The 16020-nt window shown below is 37.6% G+C and overlaps 1 protein-coding gene across 1 annotated transcript in view; it reads right to left on the bottom strand.

Annotated features, from left to right (window-relative positions):
* LOC109431391 (uncharacterized) overlaps positions 1 to 16020 on the bottom strand; it is a 172374-nt gene that overhangs the window by 8262 nt on the left and 148092 nt on the right. The window contains exons 6-7 of the mRNA XM_062845648.1: positions 7754 to 8213; positions 7290 to 7677 (exon numbers count right to left, since the gene is read on the bottom strand). Coding sequence (XP_062701632.1) covers positions 7290 to 7677; positions 7754 to 8213 — 848 coding nt within the window. The remainder of the gene's footprint in view (positions 1 to 7289; positions 7678 to 7753; positions 8214 to 16020) is intronic.

Here is a 16020-nt window from a genome sequence, read left to right as displayed (position 1 = left end):
CTTCCTACATGTTTGAAAATACTTCCCTTATATTAGCGTAATGGCCAATTTTTATACAAACATCAATACAAATAGCCAATACTAGCGCATAGTATCAAATTGTAGCATCATTTATGATATATTTTATTATTTTGGACTTCAAGACATGCTTTTATTATGAAATATGATAATTTTCTATAGAAACCCTGACTTTTAAGGGGTTAGGCCCTTTAAAAGGGCGTAACTCAGAATTTCATCTAACGATTATTTTAAAATTTTGTTCAGAAGTGTAGGAATGATAAAGAAAGAGAATGGCGTTTCAGGTTTTGATGGCAGAAGCATACTTCTGTTATGAAATATGACGTTTTTCTATAGAAACCTTGATCTTTTAAGGATTAGGCCCTTTGAAAGGGCGTAACTCAAAATTTCTTCTAACGATTTTTTTTTTAAATTTGTCCGAAGGTGTAGGAATGATAAAGAAAGAGAATGGCGTTTCAAATTTTGTTGACAGAAGCATGCTTCCGTTATGAAATATGATGTTTTTCTATAGAAACCCTGATTTTTTAGGGGTTAGGCCCTTTAAAAGGGCGTAACTCAAAATTTCGTCTACCGATTTTTTTTTTTAATTTGTCCAGAGGTGTAGGAATGATAAAGAAAGAAAATGGCGTTTCAGGTTTTGATGGTATATTTTTTTTTGATAATAACGGTAAATGAAGCACCGTGCATCAGCGAGGTGCAAATGACCCAACCGTCCTGAAAGGGTTAACCCGTTTCGGTCCTAGTTGGGAATTTAATTTCAAAAAATCACTGTGACTTTATTTTCCAACCGATTTTTACGAAATTTTGTACGAAGATCGCGCTACATCTCTAGTTGTATGGAAAAAATATTAAAATGGTATTTTGGTACTTGGGGTCTGAGTTATTGAAGGGGTTATATGGGTCAAATCGGGTCAAAAATGGACCAACTTCCTTTTAACCACTGATTACTTGTAAAAAACACATGCAATATGATTGCAAACATGTTCAATTATCTTTTTATTATTACAGTCGCATAGTTTGAGTAAATTGGGATTGTCTGGATTTGGTTCCGGATGTTCCGGGTCGCGTTTGGGGTGCGTTCGGAGGACAATTCTCAAACGTTCCCTACACATGACATTTTTTCTCGCATAATTCTAAAAACAGGCTTGTCATGATTTTTTTTTTAATTTTTATTTTATTTTATTTTTTTTTATCTGTTTTAACGAGATTTTTAGCCCTAGGCTAGTTCATCTCGGGACCCACGCTTTACTTCCCTTCCGAAGGAAGAACTCACATTGCGTGAGTTTGTCGGGAGTGGGATTCGATCCCAGGTTCTCGGCGTGATGACGGGCTTGGTGGTCTAGTGGCTACCGCTTCTGATTTATATGCAGAAGTTCCTGGGTTCAATCCCTGGCCCGTCCCTTTCCTCCTACTTTGTATCTTTCTATATACTTTCTCTCTGCTCTCTACATATACAACTCATGTATACACAATGTTCATAGCCGTCGCTAGAACAGAAACGGGTTGAAAAAGCCGTTTCCCCTTCCTTCCAAACTTTCACAGCACAGTGTCACAATCCTATTAGAAAACGCCTACAAGTTATGCAATCAAGCGAACTGTGCCGCACATCTTCAAAATAATAAAAACACACAATTCTATCACCTTCCCCTGGTATCCACACACCAATGTGTGAACCTTCTGCCAACCAATTCCCACCAACATTCCAACATCCGCATGAATTTGTGCTGGCGCAGAGGTATATTCGATACAAACGATTGCAATCATCACTTCCTTACCCCTTCCCCACATTGACCTGCAACCTGACATGGCAGGCGCCATTGTCGCCTGAAAATAGAAGACCATCAACGCTCACACACTGAAGATGCCTGCTAGTCCCCGGCAGTTATCTCATTGGTCCTTGTGTGAGTGTAGCTGGTCTGGCGATACTGACTAAAAAAAATGGGCGGTCAATCAAGCTCAAGCTCAAGCTCAAGTGGGATTCGATCCCAGGTTCTCGGCGTGATAGTCACGTGTTCTAACCACCACACCATTCCGGGAACCTGGAACCACCTGGGGAAGTGGCCATTTTCCAAACAATTATGATACATTGCTTGCGACATATCAATCTTCATGATTTTGCCAAACAAGTATGTAAGAGTGGAGCTCAGAGGTTTTTCATCCGGAGTATTATCCAATATGTCCACAACCATCTGGATTCTCCTCTAACCTACCTAATTTTCAAAATCATGTAGATTGATATGCCGCAAGCCATGTTGCATAATTTATTGGGGCATGGTCACTTCCCCGGGTGGTCCCCGGTTACCAGAATATTCAAGATGATAGCCAATATGTCCAAAACCCGCTGAATTCTACTCTAACATACTTCATTTGCAAATTCATGAAGATTGATATGTCGCAAGCCATGTTTCATAACAATTTGGAAAATGACCACTTCCCCGGCTGGTTCCAGGTTCCCGGAACATCCGGGATGGCGGCCAATATGTCCAACAATCTCTGAGTTTTACTCTAACTTACTTGTTTTGCAAAATCATGAAGATTGATATGTCGTAAGCTATGTTTCATAATTGTTTGGAAAATGGCCACTTCCCCAGGTAATTCCAAGTTCACGGAACATCCGAAATTGTGGCCAATATGTCCAAAAACCTCTGAATTCTCCTCTAACATACTTGTTTTGCAATATCATGAAGCCTTGTTTCATAACTGTTTGGAAAATGGCCACTTTCCCGGGTGGTTCCACGTTTCCGGAACATCCGAAATTGTGGCCAATATGTCCAAAAGCCTCTGAATTCTACTCTAACATATTTGTTTTGCAAAATCATGAAAATTGATATGTCGCAAGCCTTGTTTCATAAATGTTTGGGAAATAGCCACTTTCCCGGGTGGTTCCAGGTTCCCGGATTATCCGGGATCGTAGCCAATATGTCCAAAAACCTCTGAATTCTCCTCTAACATACTTGTTTTGCAAAATCATGAAGATTGATATATCGCAAGCCATGTTTCATAATTGTTTGGAAAATGGCCACTTCCCCAGGTGGTTCCAGGTTCCCGGATTATCCGGGATCGTAGCCAATATGTCCAAAAACCTATGAAGTCTCCTCTAACATACTTGTTTTGCAAAATCATGAAGATTGATATGTCGCAAGCCATGTTTCACAATTGTTTGAAAAATGGCCTTTTCCCCGGATGGTCCCAGGTTCCCGGAACATCCGGGATGGCGGCCAATATGTCAAAAAAAAAACCTTTGAATATTCCTTCAATATACTTAGTATACAAAATTATGAAGAATGAATCATGACAAGTCTGTTTTTAGAATTATGCGAGAAAAAATGTCATGTGTAGGGAACGTTTGAGAAGTATCCTCCGAACGCACCCCAAACGCGACCCGGAACATCCGGAACCAAATCCAGACAATCCCAATTTACTCAAACTATGCGACTGTAATAATAAAAAGATAATTGAACATGTTTGCAATCATATTGCATGTGTTTTTTACAAGTAATCAGTGATTAAAAGGAAGTTGGTCCATTTTTGACCCGATTTGACCCATATAACCCCTTCAGTAACTCAGACCCCAAGGACCAAAATACCATTTTAATATTTTTTTCCATACAACTAGAGATGTAGCGCGATCTTCGTACAAAATTTCGTAAAAATCGGTTGGAAAATGAAGTCACAGTGATTTTTTGAAATTAAATTCCCAACTAGGACCGAAACGGGTTAAACATGCTCCTTTTTATTTTTTGCGACTTAGGCTGATACAAATTTAATTATTGGTCGGATTTTGCATTTTGAGGGGGCAGATAAAAAAATATTTATCAAAATATCGGGTCTTGCCAAAAATTCTTCAACAAATCCGATGAGTTTTTAATATTTTTCAGATTAAATGCTTTATTATTTTTATCCCCCCCCCCCTCGACCAGCCCAAGAGTGGTGGGACAAAAAGTGAAATAAATATTTGTAACGGCCTTATTTCGGTTATGGTAAAAATTGATTTTTGGAAAAAATGATTTTTGAATTTGAATGGAGTTTTAAGGTCCAAAAGTAACTTAATGTAACTTAATATTAGAGCAGGATATGTGAGCGATTCCAAGCAACAGCATCAAAATTAAGGAAAATTTTTAATTCATGATTTTCTATTGAACTGAAACTTTGCACAGTTTTTCAGTTCCATCTAAATCGCCATTTTTCGATATCAAATTTTTATTTAGAGCCACGACTAACTTTTCAAAAGGGTGTATGTGAAAATGGTTCAAAAATATTCAAAAATATGCACAGCAAAAACGGATTGTTCGATTGTTATGAATTTTTCAGCAAAGTTAGATAGCTAAATGGTGATTTCCAAGAAAATATACACTGTGAAAAAAAATCTATTTTATCATTGAAAAACATCATTTTGGTCACAAAAACTCAAATATCTCAAAACCCTATCTTTTTACCAACTTGAATTTTTTAGGGAAAACGGTCCATTGTATTAGCAATCTACCATAAAAATTTGGTGATGGTAAACTAATAAACAAAAAAGTTATAACATTTCAAAAATTTCACAATTTTTACATTTAGTAAAAAAAAATTTTCTGTGTAAATTATTTCGGCCGGGAATCGCGATTTGATGCTGATTTTATTGTTCAGCAAAGTTAGATAACTAAATGGCGATTCCTAAGAAAATATACACTGTGAAAAAAATCTTTTTTAACATTAAAAAATATCATTTTTGTCACAAAAACTCAAATATCTCAAAACCCTATCTTTTTACCAACGTATTTTTTTAGAGAAAACGGTCCATTGTATTAGCAATCTACCATGAAAATAAACAAAAAAGTTATGACAATTCAAACATTTCACAATTTTCACATTTAGTAATAATTTTTTTTAGTGTAAATTATTTCGGCCGGAAATTGAAGTTGGATGCTGATTTTATTGTTAATGGCCTTGCGTGAGTAAAACAAGTTGTTTTTATTATATATTATATATACATATAATATAATATACTATGTACCGTAATGTTCCGATTTTATCACGCCCTCCGCGCATTAGTCGTTTATTCATTAATTTGCTGTTACATTTGAGGACAAGTGTTTTCCCTCTTCTTCAAGATGAATGTTGAAAGCGTGTTTTGCAACGTTAAAAATATTGAAATGGGTATAGATGTTGAAGAATATTACAGGGCATTTTTGAAAAGGGGCGTAATTAAATTGTTTAAACAGATGTCGCTGATGGCAATTTCTCAGTTGTTGTCGTTTTCGAACTTCCTGCGCCCTGCTTTACCGATGATATACAGATGGCTCGTTTGTCAAATTCTAGACGGCAGGACGTGCAAATGCGTAATTTTGTACACAATGTGGACATTTGGGCATAACCAGTCTCTTTCAGTTTATCTATGGTGCTTTCGGTGAGATTTCGTAACTCTTTTGAACATTTTTTTTTCATCAAACGGTCTACAAGAGAGCGTTGAGTTGAAGACCTTTGAGAAAGCGACTGTTCATCTTGTTCGTTAGATTATAATAAACAAAATCACTTATTAATTTTAACTTACTTGTTTGGTGTTGGTGGCTGAAGAAAAAAAATACTATACAATTTTTAATATTCATAGCGGTAGTATTTTTTTGTTTTTTTCGTGAGCATTGTCAGGTATGTATACAGACAAACAAACGTAACACTGGCGAAATTTTCATTGACCACGCCTTCAACGATCATTTTGAATCTTGGTTGTGGCTTTCATAACAAGAAGAGCGCCCATCGTTTTTCTTTGCGTTTGACGTTTCACACTAGCGCCTTCTGATGACGATATTGCACAACGCAGTGTTTCGTGAAACATTTCCACCAGGTGGTGATAGTGTGAACTGGGCGATGAATTTTCACTAAAATTGTTCTAGGTGTTTCGTCTGTTTGTCTGTGGTATGTACCTCTTATGCATTTGTTGTTGTTGAGGTTACTCGCATTCTTCCGATCATAAAGTCTGTTCTCTACACACTTAATTTTGATTACCGAGTTCGGTAATTTTTTGACGAGATTAAAACTGCTGAGCACCGAACTCGTTCAGCAAAAATGCATTGTTTACCTTTTCCATACGATTTTGACAGTTGTTTTACTGAGCCTCAGTAAAATCGATTACCGAAACTACCGAGATCGTACTGCTGTTATAATCTCGTCAAAAAAGTACCGAACAGGCAATTCAGAAATAAGTGTGTAAGAGGGATTTTTTTTTGCGGATAAACTAGACGTATACGCGTATAAAAAAACTTTTATTATACAGCTTTTGTCTTAAAAATAAATTCAATTCCATTTTTCTTATAATCAACAGCTTTTCAACACTATCAAGGGATTTTTTCACCAGTCACGTACAATAAAAAGTATGACAATCTCAATATTTTTGATCACAACACTGGATCGAGTCTAAGTTTCAAATAGATACTATAGTAATTACGAATAATCAAACTAAAGTATTATGAAAACAACTTGTTTAATTCAGGCGGTAGCCTTTACAATAAAATCAGCATCAAAATATAATTCTCGAAATAATTTACACAGAAAAAAATTTTTTTTGTTACTAAATGTAAAAATTGTGAAATGTTTGAAATGTCATAACTTTTTTGTTTATCAGTTTACCATCACCAAAATTTTATGGTAGATAGCTGATATAATGGGCCATTTCCCCTAAAAAATTGAAGTTGGTAAAAAGATAGGGTTTTGAGATATTTGAGTTTTTGTGACAAATATCATATTTTTTCAAAGTAGAAAAATAAATTTTTTACAGTGTATATTTTCTAAGGAATCATCATTTAGTTATCTAACTTTGCTGAAAAATTTATAACAATCGAACAATCCGTTTTTGCTGTACAGCTTTTAGAATATTTTAGAACTATTTTCGCATACACCCTTTTGAAAAGTTAGTCGTGAGTGAATATGAAGGTTTAATATAAAAAAATGGCGATTTATATGAAATTGAAAAACTGTGCAAAGTTTCAGATATTTTTGAAATGGTCGCTCAGGATCGACTGACATGACTCCGTGGAATTCCTCATGTGTGAAAATTAGGTTTGTTCTTGCATTCATTTCTAAATGGCGGGACTGCAAAGTTGTGCTTATATTTTCTGGAACAGTCTATAGTATATAGGAAAAGTACACAAAATAGAAGCCCTGCCAAGATGGCCCCGCTTCCCTAAGAAGTTGCAAGCTAATGTACTTAGCTAAAAATCCAATGAAAAGGCAAATTGAAATGTGGCACGCATTCCCTAAGTACGAATATTGCTGTATGATGATGGATACATTACTCGGTAATGGTGAAAACCTCCGTCAGACCACCGTCACTTTCCAGTTCCACCTCCAATCGTCCAAGTGTGCGCAAGGGTAGCTCATTGGGTGAGCTCTGGATTTCCAACTTGTATTGATGGGCACAGAAGGGTTCCTCTTCACGCGTCTTGAGGTACAGCTGACCTCGTCCAATGGATCGATCCGCGTAGTATCCCATGTTACCGCACACGGACGATTCCGTTCCGTTCTCCACTCGGCTACATGAGAAACATTCTCCTTTCAGGAAGTTTTCGTAGTTATCACAGGGAAATGCAGGAAACAGGCACTTGGGTGCCACCGAGTCTATGAAGAATTTATACGCTCTTCGATGGTTGCACAGAGAGCGTCCTTCAACCGAAGCTGGAGGAGCTAAAAGAAGAAAAACGATGTGAATGAAACTGTTTGGCAACAGTTCGGTTCGTTAATTGTCCAAATTCGTCATTACCCCAGATAATGTCGGTTACGGCGCCTACAAAGAGATTCGAACAGCCATGTTGCACACGGCCGCCATTCGGGTAGAAATCAACTTTGCCCATCGGCTGCCATGAGCCCAAACCACCGAGAATCAAGTTTTCCCCATTCGAGTGGATCACATCCACAAAGCCGGCGTCGGTGTCATCAAGTCGGGCATGTGGGTGCTGTGCCTCGAACAGGGGCCCCGCAGGGTCAAGTCCGGTAATTCGTTGCAATCCTTTGAGTTCCATTCCGGCAAATCCGGCTACGTGCGAACCTAAACTGAAACCGATCAAATGAACTCGAGACATGTTAAGTTTATTGTGTTCTTCAAGTCCCTTCAATAGATACGCCAGTTGCCGCCCGACGAGACGTGTATTGGCCGCCGCTCGGACGTAGTTCGGCAGTGTGGCACCGTTTTCCCAGTCCATGCATATAACAATGCAATCTTCCTGTAATGATCAAAAGTTCAAATATCAAATTGGTGTAATTATAAATAGGTATATAATTTGTTTTTAATTGTTACTTGTAATTCAATCGATTCTGTTTTTAAACATATGCATTGCCCTTGATATATCAAGCATCATAGTATTTGATCGTGCTCTATCTAAAATTAGTCTTCTTCTTATTCTTCTTTGTGACTCTACGTTCCCACTTGAATTTGGCCTGCCTCTTCAACTTGTGTTATTTGAGTACATCCTCAGTTATTAATTGAAGGGCTTTCTTTGCACGACGTTCCACGTCTTTGTATATTGTGAAGTAAGCACAATGATAAACTATGCTCAGGAAAGTCGAGAAAAGCCTTTTCTAGGTTTAATCACCGCATGACTTTATGATAATTGAATTTTATTGGCTTTTCTCGGTGAACTTAATACTACTCAAAGAAGGAGGAAGTAACGAAAGTAATGAAAGAAACGGTGGATAGAATCGCAAGTGTGCGACGAGAGAAATTGAATAGAAGTTGAAAATTAACAGAGGGCCATAATTGAACAACACAATCACAACAACGACCCCTTTGCCTAACGTCCTCGTGTTGAACGGCTAGGTACTAGTAGTTTGATGATGACTACTAGCCCTACATAGGCAAATAAAATCGTGGTTGTGATCTGTTAAATGTTGTTCGGCTTTGCTTTCGGTTCTATCGATCTGTGACACTTGTTCAGAGATTCATATCGAGCGAACGTTACTTATTTGATTTTTCACGCTTTCATCTCGTATGCTCCTATTGTGTCCAAATGATCTTATTCGAACCGAGGCAAAGGGGTTTTGTTGTTGTGATTGTGTTGTTCAATTATGGCCTCTGTTAATTTTCAACTTCTATTCAATTTCTCTCGTCGCACACTTGCGATTCTATCCACCGTTTCTTTCATTACTTTCGTTACTCCCTCCTTCTTTGAGTAGTATTAAGTTCACCGAGAAAAGCCAATAAAATTCAATTAGCATCAAGTCGAGAAAAGTTCCCGACCGGCGGAGACAAACCAGCCTCGGGCTGAAAGTCTCGATAATAAAGATAAAAAAAAAGTTCCCGACCGGAACAGGAATCGAACCAGCCGTCTCTGGACTGGCGATCCAAAGCCTTATACACAAAGCTAATTGCCAAAACTAAATGAATATGAGTTTGGCCGTTAGGTACATTAAATCTTTCATCGATGACATTCAATTCATTCGGTGACAAATTGAGAAATGTACGAACACAATAATGCAGATTTTCATTTTGAATGACACCTTTTATAACTTCATTATATTCAATAGAATAGTGCCAAACTAAATACCATGGACAAAATATTTTATAATTCTCATTGAGCAAAAGCAGGTCCAGGTTAGGAGCGGCTTACAACAGCACCTGTTCCTCATGTAGAGGTGGATGTATGTGGCGATCCTCCGGAAAATTATGGAGTTGGTGTTTGACTCTGCGAAACAGCAGTAACAAAACAATTGCAACAGAATGAAGACAGAAATACGAATGGGTAGGGATCCTTTGACTGTAGTACAGTACTGGTCAAAATAAAGTACTCAGCTTCTAGTGCATAGATATACTTCAAATTTTTACTGGACACTCTTAATAACTTGAAAATTCAATTGATAGGAAATAAGACTATTTCTTGCAAGATTTTTGAAGTTATCGCAATTCTCTTTCGAAAAGAAAAAACGAAAAATTTTGATTTTAGAATAATTTTGAAATTTCAATATTTAGACAAATATGTTCCTCTGTAAAGTTGATCAGTCTAACAAAATACACTAGGGGTAGGCACTAAACAGATTAAGTTGCTGCCTAAGCCATGATTTTCTGATTATTTGAAATGTTTCATGATTTTGCGAATAAAATAATCAAAGATTGCCTTGGTGATCGCGACGTTTAATCAGTTTAATCAGTTTACGCTGTTAAGTGAATCCCCCTACTAATTGTCTTAACAAACCGTTTACTTAAAACAGTTTTATACAAATTAAATTTAAAAAAATATGTAATATTTTTTCTTGAAATGGGAGTGTTACGATGTTTTAAAAAGTTTTGCTCAGAAATATTTTATTTTTTTCACAAATCAAATTTCAAGTTACTTTGAATGTTCAGACAAAATTTGAGATCAATCGGTGAGAAGCGCACATTTAAACTCCCGTACCTAAGCGTTTTGTATGAAAAACAGCCAATGCGCACTTTAATCGGTCCAGTACTGTATAATCAACGAAGCACGGTAAAAGCTTGGTATTTTGCGTAATTCAAATCCCATTGAAACCATTGGCCTCTGCCTCAAAACTTCTATTCTTACCTTCAAGTGGTACCGGTCGAACTGTGAGCAAGTGCGAGTAGCCTGCCCCGGTGGGAACGTTGTTTGTAGACTGACAGGGAATGGGAGGGGGTTTGCTTTTGCTGAATGTCTGTTCTCCAAGAGGAGCGAGCGACTCGCGACAGTGGCTGTTGCCCATGTTAGGTGCGGCTTAACGACGTCCGAGTGCCACAGAAAGACGCTAAGCTCAACCAGGGTGTTTCAGATACTACACACGAAATACAAAACAAAGTTTCACCGAACTTAAAGAAAACTGCAGTGGGCCAACAACACCAGCGTGCAGAGGGGGGTTTCAATGCACCATCATGATGACCACAGAATCATCTAGGTATCTACGCATGCCAGGATATCACGCTTATCTCAAGCAATGTCTTTTAATCAATCAGGTATCTAATGCATCATACAGATATGCACCATCATGAAATTTCATGCACCATCGAAGATTTTCAAGCAACATTTCAGCGTTTATCATATCATCTAGGCATCTAATGCATCACTATGACGTGAGCGTCACCTCAAATACTTTTTTCTCTATTCTATGCACCATATTTACAATGCGTGCACCTAACCATGCAACATGTTGCTAATCACTGAATAACGGTGACGACTAATGCAGAACACAAGCATCATGCACCTTCTTCAAACCTTTCCATCTTTTGCACCATTATGATGTAGTTCACATTTGAATCCCATGCATCATTTTGGCATTTCGAATACAAAATAGCATTCCATATACCTGGACCATATTGATTTCTGTGCCACATTCAGTTTCCTGCACCATTTTTATAATTCGTGCATCTACATATGGACAATGTTGAGTATAACAGAATTATGGTGATACTAATGCACAATACAGACATCATGCAGCTTGTTTGTATTCCGTGCACCACCATGATGTTCACAAAAACATCTAAACACCATCTCACGCGTCATTTAAGCATTTAATTCACATTTGAATTTTATAGGCTCCATTGTGGCATACCGTACACCAAATTGTACTCCATATACCTGATCCATGTTGACTTCCGCACCACATTAAATTCTATGCACCATTTTTGCAATTATTGCACCTCAGATCTAACTATGCAATGTTGAGAACCACTGAATCATGGTGGCAACTAATGCACCACTGACACATACAATTTCTTAGTATCCCACGCACAACCATGATGTTCTCAGAATAATATAGGCATCCATGCTGATCTCACGCACCATCTTTTAACTAATCAGTAATGTCAGCACCATATTTGGCTAACGTGCACCATTTTGGCATTTCCTATTTCAAAACTGTATTCCATGTACGTGAACCATGGCGACTTCGGCGCCACATTGAATTCCAAACACCATTTTTTTTTTTCAATTTGTGCCCCTAGCCATAAATAAGGTCGAGTATCTCATGCACCTTCTTCAAAGCGTCCACAGAATCATCTAGGTATCTACGCATTATGCTGATCTAATGCACTGTCTTTCAATTAACTAGAAATCTAACGCGTCATACTGATATGCACCATCATGAAATTTCATGCACCATTATTTTATTATCTATGCGTCTGATGCACCGTTATGGTGTGAGCATCACATAAAATATCTCTTTTTTGTATTCTATGCACCATTTCTGCAATTTGTGCACCTAACCATGCAAAATGATGATAATCTTTGAATAACGGTAACAACTAATGCAGCACACGAGCATCATGCGCTTTCCTCAAAGCTTTCCATGCTCCATTTTCCCGAGCAAAGTCTGATAGCAAATTGAAAACTAATTTTGATGTTGTGATATTGCAAATTTTGATAACTTAGGTTGTTGTCGTTTTGGTCGTTTTAACGGTTAAAACATCAAAAATGAGAGCAGAAAAATGTTCCTGTGACAGCAAGTTAAAAACAATTCCTGCTATCGATGATAGCAAATTGATAACTGTTTTTGTTATCAGCGCAAGAAAAATAAAAAATCTTTAAATATAGAATTATTTGGTTGATATCAAATCATAAATGCAATAATATATAATTGCATTAATGATATATCCCTAGAATTACTTTACATAGTTAACTAAAAGATTTAAAACTATTCTAACACTAAATATTATCAATGATTTAAAATAACAGCAAACCGAAAACAAAATTTGAAATCTAATTAAGTAAATATAAACTGATATCAAAATGTGATATCAATTTGTTGCTGAATACAAATCATGTTTTCGATTTGCTGTAATTTTGATGTTGGACTTTGCTCGGGTTGGCATTCACTATATTATCTGGGAATTATTATGTATGGTTTACATTTGAATTCAATGCACCATTTTGACATTTCGCATACAAAATAGCATTCCATGTACCTGGACCATGTTGATTTCGGTGCCACCATTGAGTTTCCTGCACCATTGCACGAATTGCAAGTGCACCTAAATATGAAACATGTGGAGTATAACAGAATCACGGTGAAACTAATGCGCCATACTGACATCATGCAGCTTCTTTGCATTTCATGCACCTCCATGATGTTCACAGAATCATCTAGGCAACATCACACTCACCATCTTTGAATCAAATATGTGTCTAATTGCGAAATCATGCACCATCGTCAAATTTCATACACTACTAAAGCTTTTCAAGCATAATCGTGGCGTTCCCTATATCATCTAGGCATCTATTGCACCATTATTATTATTATATGAAAATGCTTACATCAAAATAGTATTTCATTTACCATGATCCATGTCAACTCAACTAACATCATGCACCATCTTTGAATACCATGCTCCATATCAGCATTCTGTGCACCATTCCAATGATCTTAGTGTTATCTAGGGATCCTATACACCACGGTGACATCATGCACCTTTATTGCTGTACGCAATTTGATTTTTATGCCGCAACTATTTTAACACCATCTCCAAATCCCCTGCTTCAACTAAGCATTCTATATATCAAATTGCAATTACTTGCCATGAATGCACAATCTTGGCGTTCCCTTGATCATTAAGGTATATAATGTACCATAATCACATCACACACGTTTTTTAAATTTTATGCACCTTCTTGGTGCTCATCAAGGTGTTCATTGTATCATCCAGGCATCTTATACGCCACAATTGAATTTTAAACCAATTTTTGTAATTCGCGTATCAAAATAGCATTCCGTGGATCATTTTGAGAATCACTCTACCACGTCGAGGAATGGGGCACGTTCGGTGTAGTACTAGATTTGTAGTAATGAGCTGAATTTTAGTATGGTGAGAAGCTCAATTCTCTGTTTCTGCAATGAAATGGTGCAAAAAGCGTGGGTATTATGATTCCTTGCCTAATTTGATGCTGTTTGAGCAAAACTTTGGATAACTATGTTGTTTATGTTGCAAGAAATGGAGAAAACAACAACACTGTTGCCCAAAGTTTTGCTCAAACAGCATAAAATTAGGCAAGGAATCATAATACCCACGCTTTTTGCATCATTTCATTGCAGAAACGGAGAATTGACCTTCTCACCATACAAAAATTCAGCTCATTACTACAAATCTAGTACTTCACCGATCTGTCCAATTCCGGGAGAAATCCCTGGAGGAATTTCAGGAGGAATCCCTGAAGGACCTTCTGATGGATACCCTGGAAGCATGACCAAAGGAGTGCTTGAAAGAATTCTTGAAGAAAACTCTCAAAAACTGCTGGAGGAGTCTAAAAAAAATTCATGTAGAATTTCCAGTAGGAACTATTTAAAGAATTGCTGGAGAAATTTTTAAAGGAATTCCCTGGAGGAATTTCATGAAGAAACCCTGGAGGCATTCCTAAAGGAATCCTTGAAGAATTTCCTGGAGAAATCCGTAAAGGAATTGTCGGAGGAATCCGTAGAGGAGTTCCTGGAGAAATCTGTAGAGGAAATCCTGGAAGAATTCATAGAGGAATTTCTGGAAAAATATTTGAAGAAATTCCTGGAGAAATTTCTGGAGGAATTCCAGGTGGGGTTCATTGACTACTGGAGTAATTCCTGAAGTAAACTCTGGTGGAATCCCTCAGAGAAACACTGGAGAAATTCATGGAAGAACCTCTGGAATAATTTCTGGAGGAATCCCTGGAGGCTTTTCTGAAGGAATCCTTGACAGAATGCCTGGAGTTTTCCGTGTAGAAATTCCTGGAAGATACTCTGGAAGAATGCCTGGAGGCATTTTTGGAGGAATCCCTGAAGAAATTTATTAAGGGACATTTGGAGGACAATGATTTTATTGCCCTTTTCCGGCTATACCGGCTAGTATGTCTGAAATAGACGTAAAAACTTGAAGTATTTTAGTAGGCAAAGTACGTTTAATTGGCAAATTGAGAAATAAATTTGTGAAAAAATTTCCACTTGTTTTGGTGGGATTCGAACCCACGACTCCGTTATCGCTAGTCCAAATTAACTTAACCAACTAAGCTACAAAACAAGTTACAACTCTGCAGAATAGAAAGCCAACCTGGATTCGAAGCACCACCCTAAACCGGGTCCGTCTTTCACAACAAGAGCCGAAAGAGAGATAAAGTTGTGAAAGACGGACCCGGTTTAGGGTGGTGCTTCGTATCCAGTTTGACTTTCTATTCTGCAGAGTTGTAACTTGTTCTATAGCTTAGTTGGTTAAAGCGCCGGACTAGCGATAACGGAGTCGTGGGTTCGAATCCCACCAAAACAAGTGGTAATTTTTTCACAAATTTATCTCTCAATTTGCCAATTTAACGTACTTTTCCTAAAAATACTTCAAGTTTTTACATTTGGAGGAGTTTCTAGAAAAAAATCCTGGAGGAGTTCATTGACGAATCCCTGCAAGAATTCCTGGTGAAATCTCGAGAGGAATCCTTGGAGGAATTATGGAAAAAAAATCTTACAGGAATTACGCGGAGGAATTCCTGGTAGAGTTCGTGGAGAAATTCCAGGAGGAACTCTGGCAGGAATTGCTGCAGGAATCCGTGGAGGAATCCCTGGAGTCATTCTTAAAAGAATCATTGGAATAATATCTGGAGGAGTCCGTGGAGAAATTTCTGGACAAATTTCTGGAGAAATTCCTGCACGAATTTCTGGATAAATTCCTGGATGAATTTCTGGTAAAAATCCTGGACGAATTTCTGGAGAAATTTCTGGAAGAGTTCATGGAGGAATTTCTGGAACAACCCGTGGAGGCATTCCAGAATGAATTCCTAGAGGATTTTCAGGAGGAATACTTGGAGGAATCCCTGGAGGCATTCTTAAAGGAATCCTGGAACGCTCTCCTTATCGACTCACCGTTTTGCAGTCCACGATTATTCCCTATAGGAATTTCTGGAGGATTTCAAGACAAATTACTGAATGAATTCTTTGTGGAATTTCTGTAAAATTATTTGCTGCTTCCTGGAGGAATGATTAAAGGAACTCCTCGAGGAATTTCTGAGAGAAGTCCTGGGGGAATTTCTGGAGGGATTTTTGAGGAATGTCTGAAGAAATTCATCGATGAATCCCTGGAGGAATTCCTGAAGAAATTCC

This window comes from Aedes albopictus, chromosome 1, assembly GCF_035046485.1.
Source record: "Aedes albopictus strain Foshan chromosome 1, AalbF5, whole genome shotgun sequence".
NCBI classification, from domain to species: domain Eukaryota; kingdom Metazoa; phylum Arthropoda; class Insecta; order Diptera; family Culicidae; genus Aedes; species Aedes albopictus.
Note: the sequence above shows the minus strand (reverse complement) of the source record. Positions and strands in the feature narration are given on the sequence as shown.